The following is a 21,572-nucleotide window of genomic DNA, read 5'->3' as shown; positions in this document are numbered from 1 at the left end:
GCACGAATCTCAAAGCACAATTATATTATGGTTTTACATGAGCGTCGTCTTAGAGAGACAATAGAGTAGTGGTTTGCTTTTACCCGAACGGGTATGACCCGTTTTACCCGACCCGTACCCGTTACCCGAGGTACCCGTACCCGTGCCCGGGTATAGGCGGGTAAACGGGTACACGGGTACGGGTTTGAGACGGACCGGACTCAATGATTCGGGAAAAAACCCGCCCAACCCGTACCCGTACCCGAAACCCGTCTACCCGCACCCGTTTTACCCGTACCCGCACCCGTTTACCCGACCTACTTTACCCTTTTACCCGTGTACCTTTACCCGTTTACCCGTTACCCGTTTACCCGTTTTTTTTAAATTCAAAATTATTTTGCCGCCAAAAAAAATAATATTAAAAACAGAAAAAAAAAACTAAAAAACAGTATTAAAAAATGAAAAAAAACCAAAAAAAATAATAATACCCGTACCCTACCCGCCCTACCCGACTACCAGTACCCGTACCCGTTACCCGAGATGGGTACGGGTTTGAAACGGGTAGGATACACTCTTTTAAAAACCTACCCGACCTACCCGTACCCGTCTACCCGACTACCCGTCCTACCCTTACCCGCCCTACCCGACTACCCGACCCGGGTATACTCGAGGTACCCGTACCCTACCCGTTAACAAACCACTACAATAGAGTGTGTATTATTTAATTTAAAATTTTGCAATAATTAAGAGTTTAAGACATTTATCATTGACGAGATCTACATGCTTAAAACACCGATTTTTTTATTAATAGAAAAAAAATATCAAAATAGATGTAGGATATAAGAAGAACGTGATGGAATATTACGTCCAACTAATCTAAACTGTAAACACCACATTTGCTAATTAACTAAAAAAAACAAATTTACTGGACGTAATAGTCAATCACGTCCAGCAAAAAAAATTTATGCTTTGGTCATTATTTTAAATTTAAAATTTTCAAGAAAAGCAACACATACACATTGGACAATTTGAATTGTTGGCATGGTTTTTGGTTGAACATGATACTCTATTATGTCCAGGATTTTTGTTTTTTTGTTTTTTAGTTAATTAGCAAATGCGGTGTTTAATTAGCTAGACGTGATAGTTTATAATGTCCAATGAACGTGGAATTCCATCACGTTATTCTTATATTCCGAAATTTCACAAAATTCTACCCCTATTTTAATATTTGTTTATTTATTTTTATATTAATAAAAAATTGGCTTAAAACACCGAGTACAATTAGGTTTAAAAATTTGTAGGTAATTTTTATGGATATGTAATGGTTGGTTTTATTTTGTGGTATTTACGAATTCTATGTTGTGATGCATTGTTCATTGAATATATTAATTTCTACATAAATTATATATATGCATATTTAATTAATTTATAACTGCCAAATCTTTCAGAAGAGTATAGTTATATATTTATAAATTCTTTGTTTGCAATAGGCAGAAAAAAATTATCCAAATTTGTTAGAACAAAAGACAACCGGCTTCCGTTGAATTTTGGGTACAATTTTCTGGAAGGACAGTAGACTTTTACCGCAGATCACAAGTAGGTCCCCTAAAGATTTCTCTGTTTCTGATATTGTCCTTGATTTACTACTAAATGTGATGTTCCACAGCAAAAGATATCCAAGATGGTATTATTTTTCTCACTTCAATTTTATGTTCCCTGTTCTAAAAAAAGAAGAAGAAATAAACAAAGTAAAAAAGTATACAATTACTCTTTTGGTCAGCAATTTCTTTATTTCTATCATCATCACTACCATTTAACTTAACCGGTCTTGATAAATCATTCAAATAGACTGAATAATATATACGTATTTGTGTATTAATTTTCTCCTATATATGCATATATATATATATATATATATATAGAGAGAGAGAGAGGAGGGATCGGATGACACCGTTTTTTGGTGACATCGGATGACACCGTCCATTTTCAAAGTCCAAACAGTCAATCCAAACCGTTCAACTTGATGGATATGTTAAAATGTGCTTGCAGATCAAATTTTACATTTTTCTGAATTTTTTTTGGGTTTATTCAGATGGGTACAAAAATTCAATGGTCCGAATATAGCGATTTTGTTAAATACTTAATAAATAGTAAAAAAATTCAAAAAAATGTAAAATTTGATCTGCAAGTAGATTTTAATATATCCATCATATTGAATGGTTTGGATTGACTATTTGGACTTTGAAACTTCGAAAATGGACATTGTCATCTGATGTCACCAAAAAATGGTGTCATCCGATCCCTCCTCATATATATATATATATATAGAGTTAGGCTGGGGTGCTATGGATAGCATAGTGGCCTCCCGTGCTACGGCTCAATATTCGAGTTTTCAAAATCCAAACGGTCGATCCGAACCGTTCATCTTATTCTCCGTATTAATATCTGCTTGGAGACCAAATTTTATAATTTTCTGAATTTTTTTACTATTTATTAAGCCACTTTAAAAATCGCTAATCCAACGGTTTTACTGTTTTGTGCAGCCACCGTTGGATCAACAATTTTGTAAAATACTTAATAAATAGTAAAAAAATTCAGAAAAATGTAAAATTTGATCTCCAAGCGGATATTAATATGAAAAATAAGATGAACGGTTCGGATCGACCGTTTGGATTTTGAAAACTCGAATATTGAGCCGTAGCATAGAGGCCTCTATGCTATCCATAGCACCCCAGCCTAACTCTATATATATATATATATATATATATAGAGGTTGGCTAAGATCAAAGTGGTAATTCCTGAGCTTTGGTGCTACCAATTCATTTTTCAATTTTCAAAGTTCAAAACGTCGATCCGAACCGTTCAAGTTGTTCTCCATATTAAATTGTGCTTGGAGACCAAATTTTACATTTTTCTGAATTTTTTTACTATTTATTAAGGCACTTTCAAAATCGCTGATTCAACGGTGGCTTAACAAAACAGTAAAATCAGAAGCCACTGTTGGATCAGCTGTTTTCAAAGTGGCTTAATAAATAGTAAAAAAATTTAGAAAAATATAAAATTTAGTCTCCAAGCACAATTTAATATGGAGAACAACTTGAACGGTTCAGATCGACGTTTTGAACTTTAAAAATTAAAAAACGAATTGGTAGCACCAAAGCTCAGGAACTACCACTTTGATCTTAGCCAACCTCTATATATATATATATAGAGAGAGAGAGAGAGAGAGATAGGCTATGGTGCATTGCAATGCATGAACCCCCTTATGCATTGCACTATAATCATGGATTTAAAGTCCAAACGACCGATCCGAACCGTTAGATGTTTAATCCATATAGAAATGTGCTTGGAGACCAAATTTTACATTTTTTTAAATTTTTTTTACTATTTATTAAGCATTTTTGAAAATTGCTGTTTTGCTGTGAACAGTAAAAAAAGTAAAATTTTCTGGACCATCAGATCAGCGACTTTCAAAATTGCTTAATAAATAGTAAAAAAATTTCAAAAAATGTAAAATTTGGTCCCCAAGCACATATTAATATGAAGAACAAGATGAACGGTTCGGATTAGTCGTTTGGACTTTAAATCCATGATTTAGAGTGCAATGCATAAAAGGGTTCATGCATTGCAATGCACCATAGCCCATCTCTCTCTCTATATATATAGGAGCAAATTTGTTTCAAAAAAAAAAATGTAGGAGCAAATTAATCTAGCGTGTATTATGCTCATCAAATAGGTTTGTTTATATATACGTATTTGTGTAATAATAAATAAATTTGCTCCTATAATATATTAATTTTCTTCTTAATCTAATGGCCGTATATACGTATTTGCAAAAAATACATGTAAAGAAATTATGTAAACAGCATTCGCAACAGATTGGAGCTACATGAGTCAAGAGGCTAGGGTAATTTTGTTTTTCAAAGTATATTTTTATTTCAACACTTACGATTCAAATAATTATAAAGTTATCCTCACTCTAAATTCAAAAAAAATTCTTTCTAAATTATAAAAATATACTTAATATTCAAAATAATTATATAATTAAGTCTTATCCTAATATTTTGTCCCATTCTACTACATTAAGTTGCGAAAAAATAGACAATTTTTTTCCATAGATATGTAACTATTAGCTTCGCACGCTTTGACATTTGATACTCATCATAGAGAATCAATTTCATATGAGAAGAGTTTAAATGTGTTTCTATCATGCCTCTATTTTTAAAAACTTAAATAACTCAAAAAAAAAAAAAAAAATTTTGAAAAAGTGGGTATAATCCCACTGATTTCATTAGAAATCAAGTATTGTACTCCCAACTCCAAATAACTGGAGGAAGGAAATTTTTACAGAGTTACTGGCCTAAACCAGAAGAACAAAAATTGGACCACGCCAATATGAAATCTAACCCAAAATAACAAAGCCACACAGGCTAAACCAACTAAACAAACACATACACACATAGCACAACGCACAACAAACATAACAGATGTAATCTATGTTTAGTTGTTTTGGTTTAAATAACTCAAAATTTAAAACTTAAATGTCAAAATAAAACCGTTAGATGTAATCTATGTTAGTTTCTCTATGTGTCCATAAAAAATTATCATATTTTGATTTTGCTTTTATATAAATCAATAAGTTGAAAAATCAATGTTTAGAAATTATCCACATTAGTATACATTTTTACAAGCTCAAGATGACAACCAAAACAAAGTTGAAATGCCATAATGTTTTACACGTGCATAGATAAAATGATGTAGTTTATATCCAACGGTTTTATTTTGAATTTTAAGATTTAAATTTTAAATTATTAAAGTTTTTAAAAATAAAAACATAATGGAGACAAAAAATAGAGGCATTTGAACCCTATTTCATATATACTCTGTATGGCCAAATCACAATCAACTAATCAAACCCCGTCATATTCCAATAAAATTAATTATGTAATTAATGCACCAATTGCTGTTTGTATTAAGAGAGAAGCTCCCTATCGATATATCTAAAGAAATTAACGCTTCCGCGCGTCGCCATGCTTGAATTTTTCGTACCTATCGATCAGATCGATTTCGTGTTACAAAAACAGCCTTCAGGTAAAAGTCACGTTTTCTCATTCCTGCCTTATTTTGTTCCATAATATATCATGTCAAAATCAGTTCTTATCTGATTATTACCTTTTGACAGAATTGGTTAGGCAAATCTGGCAGGAAATTTTGGAAACAAAATTTGGGAAGCTTGTCGATCATGATCAGCTTCACAAATCACAATCACACTCTCACGTGTGTGTGTTCAACTTCTTGCTGAAGCTTTGTAAGATGATCGAAGAGATTTTTGTGCACATTTCACCTAACAATTTACCATATTTAATTATAAATGAAGATCGATGTTGAAACTTGTCTTTTCTAGATCTAGAGGAGATCACTTTTGGAAACAGAGATATATATACAGCGACAATTATGAGAAAAGAGGAAGAGATGTGCAATAAAAGATTTGCCATAGCGGCTGCTCTAGGGTTTGAGTCGGTTAACAAATCGCCTATTTCGCACAGTTAAAAGTCAATTGTGACAGAAGAGAAAACTAAATATATATTTCATATTGTGCGCGCGTCGACTTTCGCCTGCACTTGTCTCTTGCTATATATCATTAATTCGAAGTTTCAATAATATATATATTATTGCTTGCACATAAATGATAAAAAAATTGAAGTTGATTGCATAAAGAAAAAGTAAACTAATTACTTATAAAGAAATTAATTTGTACACTCGCATGTTTAATTAATTATAATTTTTGTACATATTTTAATTATTGAATTATATAGGAGCAGCATATTCAATGCATCAAATAAAAAATAAAAAATTAATATCTATGAAAATAATCTAATTAATAAGCTGTATGCCTGTATGGTAACTCTTAAGCCAAAAGGGGGCAGAATTCTGTATACCATTGTTATTTCAGTCAAGAATTATTTCATGCATTGTAACATATTTTCATGATGGTGTCAGATTACATTTAAAGCTTTGTAAAATAAACAAGATCAAAGCAAAGGCCCATAATTTTTACAATCTTTTTACACACAATGTATAAAAAATATATAGTTTAACCAATTAATACAATAGTCCATAAGCCCTTGAATTTACTATGCTTTAAAAGGTCAAAATTCTAGCTAACTCTTCAGGTTAATAGATGAGCTATTTCAACTACTCAAAGCTTAGTTAACTAATTTGCTGGCAAGATGTGGTTAAATTTAGCATTCTGTCTCCAGTGGTTTTGTACTCAATGCAACAATATGCATTAATGAAATTAGTATATTATAAATGGAAGAGAAGAATCGTGCTTATATTTGAGAGATGAGTCATCAAATTGTACAATTAAATGCATAGTTATTATAACGGTGCATTTCATCCACATACGGAAATTATAATTCATGGTACGATCGAGTTGACCAGTTGGAAGCAGGAGACACCATGCTGTCCATGCATCAGCCGTTAAAGTAATATTCAAGCAATGAAGCTCCCATTAAAAAACCAAGTAATTTTTAGGAAATCTTTATAATCTCCTGTTACAAATACTGGAGATGTCCATCTCCTTGGTTTTTATAGTTCGGTTGGCGTATTATATGGTAATAGACTTCTCCAGTAATATAAAATTGGAGAGGATAAGTGTTTTTCATATATATGACTCATGGGAGCGGACGAGGCAGTTGAACTGAAAGATGGTGGTTGAGATCTTGTTGGTTCTCTCTCTTTCCCTCTGTATCCTCTCTCTCTCTCTCTCTAGCCTCTTTTATCTTGTTCAGTGTAGTTGATACTTCTCACCATCTTCTCACCTTCCACTTTTATCTAGACCAAGACAACAAACAAATCTTCTCTCCCTCTCTCCTCTCTCTCTACACCTCTCTCTCACTAAAAGATACACCTTGAAGTCTTGAACACACCATTATTATTCGTCTATAAAACCAAAGGGTCCTCTACTTTTGACCAGCGATTACTAATTACACTAACATATAATTTCATGGAGCAACACTTGGAAGAACAAGCACAGCTACCACAAAATATACCATACAACTTCTCGCCTCTCCTTGCACCGCCTGGTTCATCATCACAATTCAACCCTCTCAATCTCGTAACCAATCAAGCGGTGCAACCAGTGCCGCAGATTGACTGGGCCTCACTTCTACTATCTGGTTCTGCGGTTGGGTCCCAGCAGCTGGTACAGGGATCATTGATGAATGAAGAAGCTGAAGAAAATGGTGCAAGTGGAAGTAGTGGAAGTAGCAGCAAGGAGAAAGGAAAGAGCACCGGGAGGGGAAAGAAGGTGACCCGGCCAAGGTTTGCGTTTCAAACAAGGAGTGCAAATGATATACTAGACGATGGATATCGGTGGAGGAAATATGGTCAGAAGGCTGTGAAGAATAGTGCATATCCTAGGTTTGTGCCGGTTTTTTCATCACACTAGCTATTGTCAGTATATACTATAAGGCATGTTCAGATAGTCAGATGAATTGCATATTTTCATCAAACTAGTGCATGCATATCCTAATTAAGATGGTGCATGAGAATGAACAATTATATTGTCAAGTCAAATGTTAATATTTTTCCGATCTGCAGAGTTTAGTTTCCGGGCAGTAAATAGATCGAGCGCTCACTTCGTCTACGCGTTTTTAAGGAAAATAGAAATCGATTGTTTGAAGCTCGGAGCAGACATGGGACTATGTGAGGAGGACTTAATTTAGATACTATCCTAACCTACTCTCACCTGTCTGCTGATCCATGCATGCATAAGGAGATTGCCTGGACTTGTGTTTGGTTATTGTTCTAAGATATTCGCTGAGCTAACTAAGATTATGAGATTAACCATTAGTCAACACTTCAAGACAACACCATTTTGCTACAGTAATTACGCAGGCTGTTAAACCTACCATAGGATTAGAACATGATATATATCGCACTCGGACGAATCCATCTCAACCTTCCAACACTCGGTAATCATTGATCATAATCATATTTAAATCTGCTAATATGATATTAGCGATCCCGCGTGTGCTCAGTAGTCCAATGCATATCTCCCCTCATCTCACTGATATGTATGTCTTCTCATTTTCTGATCAAGTCTTCACCTATTTGCCTCTTCTGTCATCCCCTCCTAGTTTCTTATAGTGTGTTTATTTCTTTAGTAACGTACATATATATGCTGTTTTCATGGCCTCCTCAATTAATGCTGGAATGGTGGCGTCGACAAGGGATTAATTATCATGCTCCAATAAAGGTTAATTAAGAGGTTAATGGTCTGTTTTTTTGTAACCTCTTCTAAACATGTCCCATGCAGAAGAGATCGATCGAGATCCCCAGGAGAAACAACAGACCATTCCAACAAATAAATCCTCAACTAGTGATGACTAAAGGAATTAATTTGTGTAAGCGAATATATATATATAACAACAATGAGACAGTATTCGCGAGAGTAAAAAGTGATTTTTCGCGATAAAGTACCGTTATTATTGTGTATTTTCTATTCGTGACGATACTTTTCGCGAAAGATTATCATCATAAATGTATTTTTTTTTCTTCACAAATACTACCTACTTTCTTGTTATTATATATACTTAATTAGCTCATAGTCATTAGTCGTACACATCATGTTACGATTTTGTAAGGCACGCTCTCGCATGTCTACTAGCAAAACAGATGCATGCATGCCCGTGAGTGTGACTACTAACGACTTAGTTTTATTTGAGGGAAAAACACTAGATTCTTAAGAAATAAAGCTGTACCTCTCTGTATCTTTTTGTGAATTTCTTTGAGGGAAAAACAGATGCTAATATGCTTTCGGTAGCATATGGACTGAAATACACACGGTTCAAATTTAAAATTTCAAAATTTAAAAGTCGATCTGAACCGTTCATCTTGTTCTCCATATTAATATGTGCTTGGAGACCAAATTTTACATTTTTCTGAATTATTTTACTATTTATTAAGTCACTTTGAAAATTGCTGATCCAATGGTGGCTTAACAAAATAGTAAAACCGTTGGATCAACGATTTTCAAAGTGGCTTAATAAATAGTAAAAAAATTCAGAAAAATATAAAATTTGGTCATCAAGCACATATTAATATGGAGAACAAGATGAATGGTTCAGATCGACTTTTTGGTTTTGAAATTTCAAATTTTGACCGTGTGTATTTCGGTTCATATGCTACCGAAAGCACATTAGTCTATCTCATATATATATATATATATATATATAGAGAGAGAGAGAGAGAGAGAGATGGGCTATGGTGCATTGCAATGCATAGGCATCCTTGTGCATTGGACCATAAATCACCGATTCAAAGTCCAAATGATCGATCCAAACAGTTCATCTTGTTCTCCATATTAATATGTACTTGGAGACCAAATTTTATATTTTTTTTGAATTTTTTTACTATTTATTAAGCCATTTTGAAAATCTGAAAATCCGGATGAACAGTAAAAATTTCTGGACTACCGGATTGGCGATTTTCAAAGTGGCTTAATAAATAGTACAAAAATTCCAAAAAATGTAAAATTTGGTCTCCAAGTACATATTAATATGGAGAACAAGATAAACGGTTTGGATCGGTCATTTGAACTTTGAATCGGTGATTTATGGTCCAATGCACAATGATGTCTATGCATTGCAATGCACCATAGCCCATCTATATATATATATATATAGGAATATGTTAGCATGCTCTATGCTATGCATAGCATGCTAGCATATTCCTATATAGAGTGATATAGATATATATACCTTGCATAATGCGTACATATATTAACTCATTCTATTTTAATATTATCAATTAAGTTTAGGCAAAAACCTAAGTAATCGTTTGGCCTAATAATGTAAATATTTAGACTTGATTTTATATGAACTAATTATGGATAAACTATAATAAAAAAATGTTAACATATGTTGTTACTTAATTGCAAGAGAAGACACAAATGATGATAGGCCAGGGTCTTTTAATCTTGACCATGCGATCTGCAAATAAATTAAACATACTCAAAATCTTAACTATATGTAGCAGAACTTAGATAAATTGCATTAACTATGTGTATTTATTCCCTGTGCTTTGTGTTTAACAGTGTTTATATACTATTGATGCAGGAGCTATTACCGATGCACACATCACACATGCAATGTCAAAAAACAGGTGCAGCGTTTGTCAAAAGACACCAGCGTTGTTGTTACAACGTATGAAGGAGTCCACAACCATCCCTGTGAGAAGTTGATGGAGGCACTGAGTCCACTAATCAAGCAAATCCAGTTTCTTTCTCAGTTCTAGTTTAGTCTTAATCATACGAAATCTCCCAGGTTAACTGTCTTTCTTGATTTTGTTTGTGTAATTTAGAGTACTGTTGTTGCATAAAACCCCGGTGCAACTTTAGACATGTTGTTAATTGTATAAAGGTGGTCCAAATGTAATGGAGATAACAATACGCGCGGCGCGCAGTCTTGCACAATTAATGTACCTTTCATCTTCATATTTCCCTTTTTAATTGATTATATACCCTAACTCGTTGATGTAGTCCCTGTATATTATTTTTAATTTGATGATGCAATTTGGGGAAAATTATGTGGTTGAAGCATTTATTAACAATAATACCTTTTTTTTTAAAGATGGTACGTACGAATGACATGTTTTGATTAAAAAAATTGAAGTGTTTTTTTTTCTAAGAAAGGGATGAGATTAAATTTTAAATCATTAAAAAACAGTTTCTAATCTAGTGACAAAGTTACAATGTCGATTTTTGTGTGGGAGATCGCATATTTAAAATTCAGATAAATATTTTTTTGTGAATATTGAACTAATTGAGTGACTTAACATCCACTTTACTGTTGTAAACCTTGGTATGATGTAAACACTAGTAGCTACTACCAATCATTTCAAAAAAGACAACCACCTTTACTAAAAAAAAGATATTCAAATCATTCCCAATGGCTTGCACTTGTTTCATAATCTATATACGTTTCACATAATGGTCCTATATATACTCCTATATATATGTATATATTGAGTAGAACTAGGGTGTTCTTAAGCTCACCATGCTTTTTGGTAAGTTTAATTTCAAAATATATCAAATTGACTTCAAATAATAAACTCAAACCATAAAATTCAATCTACATCACGAGTGATATGTTTACATATGAAATTTATAAAATTTTGAATTAACTTAGTACAAAGTCAACCAGTGAAAAAATGATGAAAAATGAACATATTAAAATTAACTTATACCTTATATGTTACCACTTGGCTTTATACTAGATTAATTAGAAACTTTATAAGTTTGATATGTAAACACATCACTCGTGAAGTTAATCAGTTTAACGGTTTGAATTCATCATTTGAAATCAATTCAATAGATTTTGAAGCTAAGCTCATCAATCTTTTGGTGAGCTTAAGAACACCCCCATTTTACTCTTAATATATATATATATATATAGAGAGAGAGAGAGAGAGAGAGAGAGAGAGAGTATGGCTAAATTGCTACCAGTAGCACTTCGACCTAAGTGCTTACGATGTCAAATTTTAATATTTGATGTTCAAACAACAAATCTAAACCGTTAGATGTTCAAACTATATTAAAATATACTTGGAGACCAAATTTTACATTTTTTTTGGAATTTTTTTACTATTTATTAAGCTGGTTTGAAAACTGTTGTTTTTATTAAATTTCTGCAGCATTGAAAAACAGCGGTTTTCAAACCAGCTTAATAAATAGTAAAAAAATTCCAAAAAATGTAAAATTTGGTCTCCATGCACATTTTAATATAGATTGAACATCTAACTGTTTGAATTTGTTGTTTGAACATCAAATACTAAAATTTGATTCCGTAAGCAGCACTTAGGTCGAAGTGCTACCGGTAGCAATTTAGCCATACTATATATAGAGTAAAGCTAGCGTGTGACATGCTCACCAAGAAAGTTTGGTGAGCATAACTCCAAAAGTATATCGGATCGACGTCAAATGTCAAATCCAAACCGTTGAAATCCATGTACTTCATGAGTGATGCATATATATGCAAAATTTTGAAAGTTTCGAGTTTATTTGCTATACGGTCAGGTGGTCAAAGAAATGAACATTTTATTATAAGTTATTTTATATATTCAATTTTTATTATTTCTTTGACCACTTGACCGTGTAGCAAATAAACTCAAAACTTTCAAAATTTTGCATGTATATGCATCACTCATGAAGTACATGGATTTCAACGGTTTGGATTTGACATTTGACGTCGATCCGATATACTTTTGGAGTTATGCTCACCAAACTTTCTTGGTGAGCATGTCACACGCTAGCTTTACTCCTATATATATATCTCTATTCTATTATTAAGCACATTGGGTGTCCGATCCGCCAACGGCTACGATTGAGAGATGAAACTTCGGATTTGATCTCAGCTTATTTCCAATTACATATTTTGTCTTCTTTTGATTAAATGCATTTGTTTTATGTATAGAAGTCTAAATTTAGTTAAAAACATACCCACCACATATGCTGCCACACGATATGTTACAATTAAAATTGAATAAATTCTGAAATTTAGCATATATTTATCTGTTTCCTTATTTTTTTTGTTTCCATATTTCTCCTCTTCAATTAAGAAGACTCCACCTTCTATTTTCTTATATATTGTTTCCTTATTTCTTCGTTTCTATACGGATCACAATGAAAATCATTTTTTTTATTTCCTTATTTCTCTTTCTTTGTTTTTATACATATTGGTGTGGGCAATTTAGAATATATCAATGTGTGTGTGTGTGTTCTAAATTAGAAACAAAGAAGAATATAAATTGGAACGTGTGTGTAAATATATATTTTTCTTATAATATGTGTGTGTGTGTGTGTGTGTGTGTGTGTGTGTGTGTGTGTATCCTATACATACACACGATAACACTTTTTATTTATGTTTTTTGATATCATATTATATGTTGATATTGAATTGTTGTATGATATTTGATATTTGATTCGAATCGAGCTATTATTTGATATCATTGGTACTTAAAAATAAAAAATCATCACATCATCAAATTGTTATCAGAGATCACGATTAAAGTTAATTAAAAATGCATAATCATATAAATTTTCTATTAACATGTGTTTTAATTTTTAAATAATTATTATTTTCATTAATATATTTGTTTCTTATAATATGTTCCCGTTGCAACACACGGGTATGATACTATTTATTAAGCCACTTTGAAAATCGCTAATCCAACAGTTTTAATGTTTTGTTAAGCCACCATTGGATCAGCAATTTTCAAAGTGGCTTAATAAATAGTAAAAAAATTCAGAAAAATGTCAAATTTGGTCTCCAAGCACATATTAATATGGAGAACAAGATAAACGGTTCAGATCGACTTTGTGAATTTTGAAATTTCAAATTTGGACCGTGTGTATTTCGGCCAATATGCTACCAAAAGCACATTAGCCTATCTCTCTCTCTCTCTCTCTCTCTCTCTATATATATATATATATATATATAGAGAGAGAGAGAGAGAGAGATGGGCTATGGTGCATTGCAATGCATGGAGGGGTTTATTCATTGGACCATAAATCTAAAATTCAAAACCCAAATGGCCGATCCAAACCGTTCATCTTGTTCTCCATATTAATATGTGCTTGGAGACCAAATTTTACATTTTTCTAAATTTTGTTACTATTTATTAAGTATTTTACAAAATTGTTGATCCAACGGTGGCTGCTGATTTTACTGTTTTGTTAAGCCACCGTTGGATCAACAATTTTGTAAAATACTTAATAAATAGTAAAAAAATTCAGAAAAATGTAAAATTTGGTCTCCAAGCACATATTAATATGGAGAACAAGATGAACGGTTTGGATCGGTCATTTGAATTTTGAATTTTAGATTTATGGTCCAATGCACAAACCCCTCCATGCATTGCAATGCACCATAGCCCATCTCTCTCTCTCTCTCTCTCTATATATATATATATATAAAATTAACTTTGATCTTAATCGAGAATCAGTCTTTGATCTATGTTTAAAATAAATAAAAATGAAAGATGGATTTGGGCTTAAGCCTAGCTAATGTTAAAAAACGACAGTTCTGTCCAGAGCAAAACAATTTTTTCTATCATTAAATTAGATTATGAAATATAAATATTTAACTAATTTTCTTTCTGACTCAAATTAAAATTTTCACGTATCGCCTCTTTTTTTTCAAGCATCAAAATTCTCAAACGAAGAATAAATCAGCCGCAAAGAATCAAAATGCAAATAAATACTGTTCAAGGCGCTCCGAGAGAAAACAAAGTTCAAATAATGGGCGACGAATGATGACAAGTAACCGTTAGTTTTCTCTTTTTATCGCTTTATTGAGCTTCACTCATCAATTTTCTCCATTATCAAATCTATAATAGAATGGTATATAAATTATGCTTCACGTACATATAAACAACGGACAACATTTAACAATGAATATAAAGACAAACTTTCAAAATTTGGATAAATATTTCATATTTGTTTATGAGGAGGATTCAAATGCATTCATTTTGTGTGCCTTCATCATGCCTCTATTTTTAAAAATTAAATAATTCAAAATTTAAATTATAAATGTCAAAATAAAACTGTTAGATGTGATTTATGTTATTTTATCTATATGCTCATAAAATATTATCACATTTTAATTTTGTTTTTTATGTGAATTAACAAGTTCAAAAGTTAACGTTTAGAAATTATCCACATTAGTACATTTTTTTACAATCTCTTGATGACAACTAAAACAAAGTTGAAATATCATAATATTTTACATGTGCATAAATAAAATGATGTAGATCATATCCAACGGTTTTATTTTGACTTTTAAGTTTCAAATTTTTAATTATTAAAGTTTTTAAAAATAAAGGCATAATGAAAGCACCAAAAATAAAGGTACTTGAATCCTCCTCTTTGTTTATAAAAAAAAACAAAACAAAACAAAAAAAAACATGTCCGGGAGAGTAGCTATTAATTAATAAATGCCTAGGAATTAGTACATGGATTTGGAAACGCAGGTGTCTAACTTATGTCCTCTCTTCGGATCTAACGCGCGTTTCTATAAGATGAGGAAATGGCCTTATGTCAAGCAGGTAACTTTAGCTCGTGAGATACTCCTGCTAGGACAACTATATATTATGTAACATTGTAACTTAACCTGGTTTCTGCAATGAAACGGACCTTTGACCTTTTATTCAAAAAAAAAAACGTCAAGCAGGTAACCCACTAGTAACTTTAAAAGTACATACTTTGAAAACTAAAAACTTGTATTTTTTTTTAGGAATGTTATATTTGGAATGAATAATCAAATTAGTCACAAGTATAGATTAGCCATTGTGCAAATACAACGCATACTCTTTTATTTAATATGAACAAGAGTGAGTCTATGGTACTATGCATATCACGGGTTGTTACTGTGCTACGGCTCTATATTCGAGTTTTCAAATTCTAACGGTCGATCCGAACCGTTCATCTTGTTCTCCATATTAATATGTGTTTGGAGACCAAATTTTACATTTTTTGAAATTTTTTTACTATTTTTTTAGATATTTAGAAAATCACTTGATCTGAAAATTCTGGACCATCCAAAAACAGTGATTTTCAATAAATCTAAAAAAATAGTAAAAAAATTTCAAAAAAATGTAAAATTTGATCTCCAAACACATATTAATATGGAGAACAAGATGAACGGTTCAGATCGACCGTTAAGATTTGAAAACTCGAATATAGAGCCATAGCACGGTGCCAAATCGTAATATGCATAGTACCATAGACTCACTCTATGAACAATATGTATTCAAACTATCATTAGAATTCTCTCGAGTGACCGCTCACCGCTTTCTCTAAGCGGCGAAACAAATGAAGAAACACCAGGCGAAAAAAAAGGAAAAGCTCCTCTGTCGAATAATGATAGCAGCTTGAAGTGTTTATGAATCTGACTACCGTTCTCGATGCTTTCATCTAGTAGATCTGATCACTGTTTGTTACTCCGTGTTCATTCGAGCAGGTGTTTTCATATTTTTCTTCAGTCTTTTGAGGTTTTTATTCAACTAGTGGTTCGTCTTTTCTTCTCTTCTCTCAAACTCTTATTCTTTTCTTTGACAATGGAAGAGTGGTTGGAACGAGTTGTACATGTAGTTACTTTATATGTTGTTTGTTTTTGTTGTTTTGTGTTGGTGTTTGTTGTGTTCTCTTACTGGCTCTCTTTCTTCCTCTCTTTTTTCTGGCTTTTACGCTAGCAGCTCTTCATTCGACCTCTACGTGATGACAGTTCTGGTCCGATTGATTCAGTTTCTGGTCCGGTTTGATTCAGTGCCTCAATTAGGACTTTTGAATGGTGAATGTCACGTTCTAATCTGGTGAATTCAGTTCCCGATCCGGTTTTGATTCAGTGCCTTCTATGATGAAGTCTGCCAGTAGGACAAATTTGCGCACTAAGAAAACAATCACTAGGATAACCAAATTTGTGTTCCACATGATACACATACCCGTGTGCATTTTTAGTTTGATTACAATTGAATGTTTTATAAGACACTTGTTGTCTAATCATATGTATAAGCTAGTTTGTAACTCTTTATATCAATAAAATCGCCTACAAACTTTACATTAAAATATATATATATATGAGCTACGGTACTCCATGGAGTAAAATGCGTTTGTACTCCACGCCGTATTTTCATTTTGAAAGTCCAAATGACCGATCCGAACCGTTAGATGTGATTTCCATATTGAAATGTGCTTGGAGACCAAATTTTACATTTTTCAAAAAAAAATTACTATTTATTAAGCAATTTTGCTGTGAACAGTAAAAAAACAGTAAAAATTTATGGACCATCGGATCAGTGATTTTCAAAATTGCTTAATAAATAGTAAAAAAATTCCAAAAAATGAAAAATTTGGTCTTCAAGCACATTTCAATATGAAGATCATGTTGAGCGGTTCAAATCGATCATTTGGATTTTCATAATAAAACTATAGTGCCATGAAGCACCAACGCGTTTACTCCATGGAATAGCGTAGCTCATCTCTCTCTCTCTCTCTATATATATATATATAGACAGAGAGAGAGACTAGTGTGCATTCGAATATATATGAGTCGAAATACATACGGTCCAAATTTGACTTTTCAAAATTCAAATGGTCGATCCGGATCGTTTATCTTGTTCTCCATATTAATATGTGCTTGGAGACCAAATTTTACATTTTTCTGATTTTTTTTACTATTTATGAAGTATTTTACAAAATTGTTGATCCAACGGTGGCCACTGATTTTCCTGTTTTGTTAAGCCACCGTTGGATCAACAATTTTGTAAAATACTTCATAAATAGTAAAAAAATTTAGAAAAATATAAAATTTGGTCTCCAAGCACATATTAATATGGAGAACAAGATGAACGGTTTGGATCGACCATTTGGATTTTGAAAAGTCAAATTTGGACCGTATGTATTTCGGCCCATATACATTTGAATGCACATTAGTCACTCTATATATATATATAGAGAGAGAGAGAGAGAGAGAGTGACTAATATGCATTCGGTAGCATATGGGCTGAAATACATACGGTCCAAATTCAAAATTTCAAAATCCAAAACGTCGATCCGAACCGTTCATCTTGTTCTTCATATTTAATATGTGCTTAGAGACCAAATTTTATATTTTTCTGAATTTTTTTACTATTTATTAAGCCACTTTGAAAATTGTTGATCCAACGGTGGCTTAACAAAATAGTAAAATCAGCAGCCACCGTTGGATCAATAATTTTCAAAGTGGCTTAATAAATAGTAAAAAAATTTAGAAAAATGTAAAATTTGGTCTCCAAGCACATATTAATAAGGAGAACAAGATGAACGATTCGAATCAACGTTTTGGATTTTGAAATTTCAAATTTGGACTGTATGTATTTCGGCCCATATGCTACCGAATGCATATTAGTCACTCTTTCTCTCTCTATATATATATATATAGAGAGAGAGAGAGAGGGAGGGGGGGTTGGCTAAGTTGAAAATGTTTTTTCCTAACTCCTGGAACAAACAACTTAGTTTTCTGATTTTCAAAGTCCAAACATTCGATCTAAACTGTTAAATGTTTTATCTATATTAAAATGTGCTTGGAGATCAAATTTTATATTTTTTTCGATTTTTTTACTATATATTAAGATGGTTTGAAAATCACTGTTTTTCAATGGTACAAAAATTTAAAAATAACAACGATATTCAAACCATCTTAATAAATAGTAAAAAAAAATTTAAAAATGTAAAATTTGGTCTCTAAGCACATTTTAATATTGATTGAACATCTAATAGTTTGGATCGACTATTTGCACTTTGAAAATCGAAAAATCAAGTCGTTTGTTCCGGAGACTAAGAAAAAACGTTTTGAGCTTAGCCAACCTCTATATATATATATAGAGAGAGAGAGAGACAGAGAGACAGAGAGGCTACCATGCTTTGCAAATTAAAGTGGGTGTTTTAATTTGCGCTCATATCTCTAGTTTCAAAGCTCAAAACGTCGATCCCAACCGTTTAAGTTGATATCCATATTAATTGTGCTTGGAGACCAAATTTTATATTTTTTAGAAATTTTTTTTACTTTGATAGTCTAGAATTTTATGAAAAACACTGATTTTGAAAAATTTGAAAAACACTGATTCATAAAAATAATCGCATTAAAATAGTATCAATGACATCAACATATACCATAGGATGTGTCTGGTTTAATAATTAGAAATTAATCTACTAATCAAGTAACCTTACACTTCTAAGCTCAAATTCCAACCAATCAAGGCACTTATAATCTGGTAATAGTTAGAATTAGGTCGAGGTAACAGTCAGAGTCTATCTTTTCTACTCAGGTGGAGATAACGGGTTCAAATCTGAGTATTGGTACTCATCAATCCGCTAATCAAGTGATCGATCGCAAAATCAAGATCAAACGGTTTAGACTGCCCATCGGACCGAACTCAGTTCGATGGGCATCAGACACACACACGCACGCGCGCGGACACACAAACTCACCCCTCGAGTGAGTATCCTCTGAGATATCTCAACTTTTGCGTGACCGACGTGTCCGGTGTCTATTCGGGGGTGATGTAGGGGGTCAGAAATATAATGATGCTTTTGCAGCTGTGCAAATAAAAGTATGATTTTTTCAGTGAAGTGTGAAGTCTGATAAAAGAGGGTCCTACGCTATGTTTAGGATAGTTCCAAACAAGGCCTTGTTTGCTGTTACAATTTATTCAATTTAAGGCCAATATATTACTGAAAATTTCGTATTTGGGCTTCATTTAATCGTCTCGTCTCTTTTAAACTTCTGTTTGAAACTTTGAAATTTTGAATTGAATTGAAATCTTCTAATAGCATCTGTGTTGGACCTTTTTTTATTTATAAAAGTACGCTTTTATTTTCTATTTTTATATTTTGAGACGTAGCGTAACTTTTCATAAAGTAAGAATCGCTTTTTAATTGTTTGTGTTGACTTTTGTTCCGTCGCTCTATTTTTGTAGTACAAGTAATTAAAAGTTATTGCAGGAGTGTAGAGGTTTAAAATTTTAAATTAACTTAATTTTTATTTTTTATTTTTTTTAAAGAGAAAGATGAAGATTTTGCTTTTCAAATTTCATTGTTCACAAAAGATTTCCATCTGGATTTTGAATCCATTTCTCATACTGAGAAAGTTACCCTTTTGCACTAAACAAAAAATGATTTTTAATTTTTATATAGTACTTAACAGCTGTGTTTAATTTTTTTTCTTCTTCTTAATTTTACTGAGATGCTCTAATCCTTTGTTCCGAGCTGGACATCATCATAATATATTTTATCATTTGGAGTCTTAATCAAGACAATTCCTTTTCAATATATTTTTGTACTTTTAGACATAGTCTATTGTCCTTTTTTGTACTACTACTCTGGCCTTTATTATGGTATATTTTCTTTTATTGTTTTGCTGTTCAAAGATGAGATCATCGGCAATTGACAGCTCATTTAATTAATTTCATTGAGACTTTTCATTGAAGGGGAATGACCGCATGATTATTCATTATTCATTAAAAATGGGGAAAGTTCGGTTATTACAAAGCTCTTTAAAAAAATATATAAATAAAATCTTTTTACTATGATGTAAGTCTTACTAATTAATTATCGAGTCATTGCCATGCCACGCAAAAAATCTTTATGAATCAATCGAATGAATAAAATGATGAAAATTGCAAAATAATCATTCTATTGCATGTTAGTAGCATGTATATTTTTCTAGTGGCTTTAAACTTTTGTATTAGAAAACGCGTTTCCATATTCTTTTTTTCCTTATTTTTTGTTTGGGAACAGTTGGTAAAAGCAAGCGGTACAGTACCGTATACTATGCACGAATACGGACTTTGTAGCGTTCCAACGACTGTTGACTTTCGCCATGGAAAATTTATCAAAAAATAAAAATAAAATATCAAGTTCAGTTCATGTTTTGTCTAAGAAATTGTTTTGGTAATTAACCACTATCCTGCACGAGATCGAAATGTTGACTTGGACCTTTCCACAATTGCAAAAAATATATGTATTATTATATTGCAAAAAAAAAGACCACGTCTGTCGGAATTCTAACAATGTCTATTATATTACATTTTTGAAAAGCATATATGTGATTAATCTATAAATAATTATACATTAGATCACAGTAAATATTAACGGAGATATTAGGTGATACTTACAGTTGAGAAGAATTAAGTAACTTATTTCAAGTTAAATACTTACACTATTCTTGTTTGATTCAACTGGTTTTTTTTTTAATCATGAGTTAAATTTCACTTTTAAGAAAAGAGACAAATCTAAAAATAAATTATTTTCTATGAGAATGGGTTTCATAGATGAAATAAGTTAACTTAGATAAGTGGTTTAATTTCAAACTAATCTCCAATCTAAGTTAGATTAAAATAATTATATTTATGATGAATTACGTAGGATTTTAGCTTAGATTTTGTCTTGTTTTCTCACATTTATGTTTAATTAATTAATGAATCTACTTACTATTGTCTGAATTTATGTTTTGATGCAGAAACTATGTTTTGGAGCTATTTTACATCATATGAAGGAAGAATTGGGTCGATCGGAAAAGTGCATCATCGATTCTAAGTCTCTGTTACGGGTTGTAGAGCTCGTATAGACCCGAACTCATACAGACCCAAACCCATTACGGAATAGGAGATAGACAAATCAAGCAGCGATATTGTATGGGTACGGTCTGTATCACTCCATACGGACTGTAACCAAAGATGCCCTTTGGTGAATAACTGCTCCAATTGTATCCATATTAGATCCATTGGACTCCAACTCATCTCTAGCGCTCCTAACTCCTATAAAAAGCCATCTGGACTAAAGAAGAAGATATCTTAGATCTACTTTGTGTTTTTCTTTTATAGTTTAGTCGAGAGGGGTGTGTAGAAATTTAGGCGAGTACATCGTGTATGGTTGTATCCCTCCTCTATTCTCTTGTAATCATGTTGTTCAACGGCTAAGCATATTTATTAGGGCTAGGCAGTAGACCTTGTTACTCATGATGCTTTGATATACATTTTGGTTTGATCAT

General features: G+C 32.1%; 1 protein-coding gene across 1 annotated transcript; it reads left to right on the top strand.

Annotated features, from left to right (window-relative positions):
- Window positions 1–6,861: 6,861 nt before the first annotated feature.
- On the top strand, window positions 6,862–10,480 carry LOC144546892 (putative WRKY transcription factor 43). Its single transcript, XM_078295480.1, has 2 exons — window positions 6,862–7,404; window positions 10,104–10,480. Exons 1-2 carry the CDS (start codon window positions 6,989–6,991, stop codon window positions 10,279–10,281), a joined length of 594 nt encoding a protein of 197 aa, XP_078151606.1. The 5' UTR covers window positions 6,862–6,988; the 3' UTR covers window positions 10,282–10,480.
- Window positions 10,481–21,572: the final 11,092 nt, after the last annotated feature.

This window comes from Carex rostrata, chromosome 30 (assembly GCF_964058835.1).
Source record: "Carex rostrata chromosome 30, lpCarRost1.2, whole genome shotgun sequence".
In the NCBI taxonomy this organism is placed as follows: Eukaryota; Viridiplantae; Streptophyta; class Magnoliopsida; order Poales; family Cyperaceae; genus Carex; species Carex rostrata.
The sequence above is the reverse complement of the archived record's forward strand: the minus strand, read 5'-3'. Positions and strand labels throughout refer to the sequence as shown.

Bases quoted from the DNA above. Each gene is read 5' to 3' on its own strand.
- LOC144546892 (XM_078295480.1), top strand. From the start codon at position 6,989: ATGGAGCAACACTTGGAAGAACAAGCACAGCTACCACAAAATATACCA. The intron at 7,405-10,103 runs GTTTGTGCCGGT...CTATTGATGCAG, and splicing joins AAGAATAGTGCATATCCTAG to GAGCTATTACCGATGCACAC.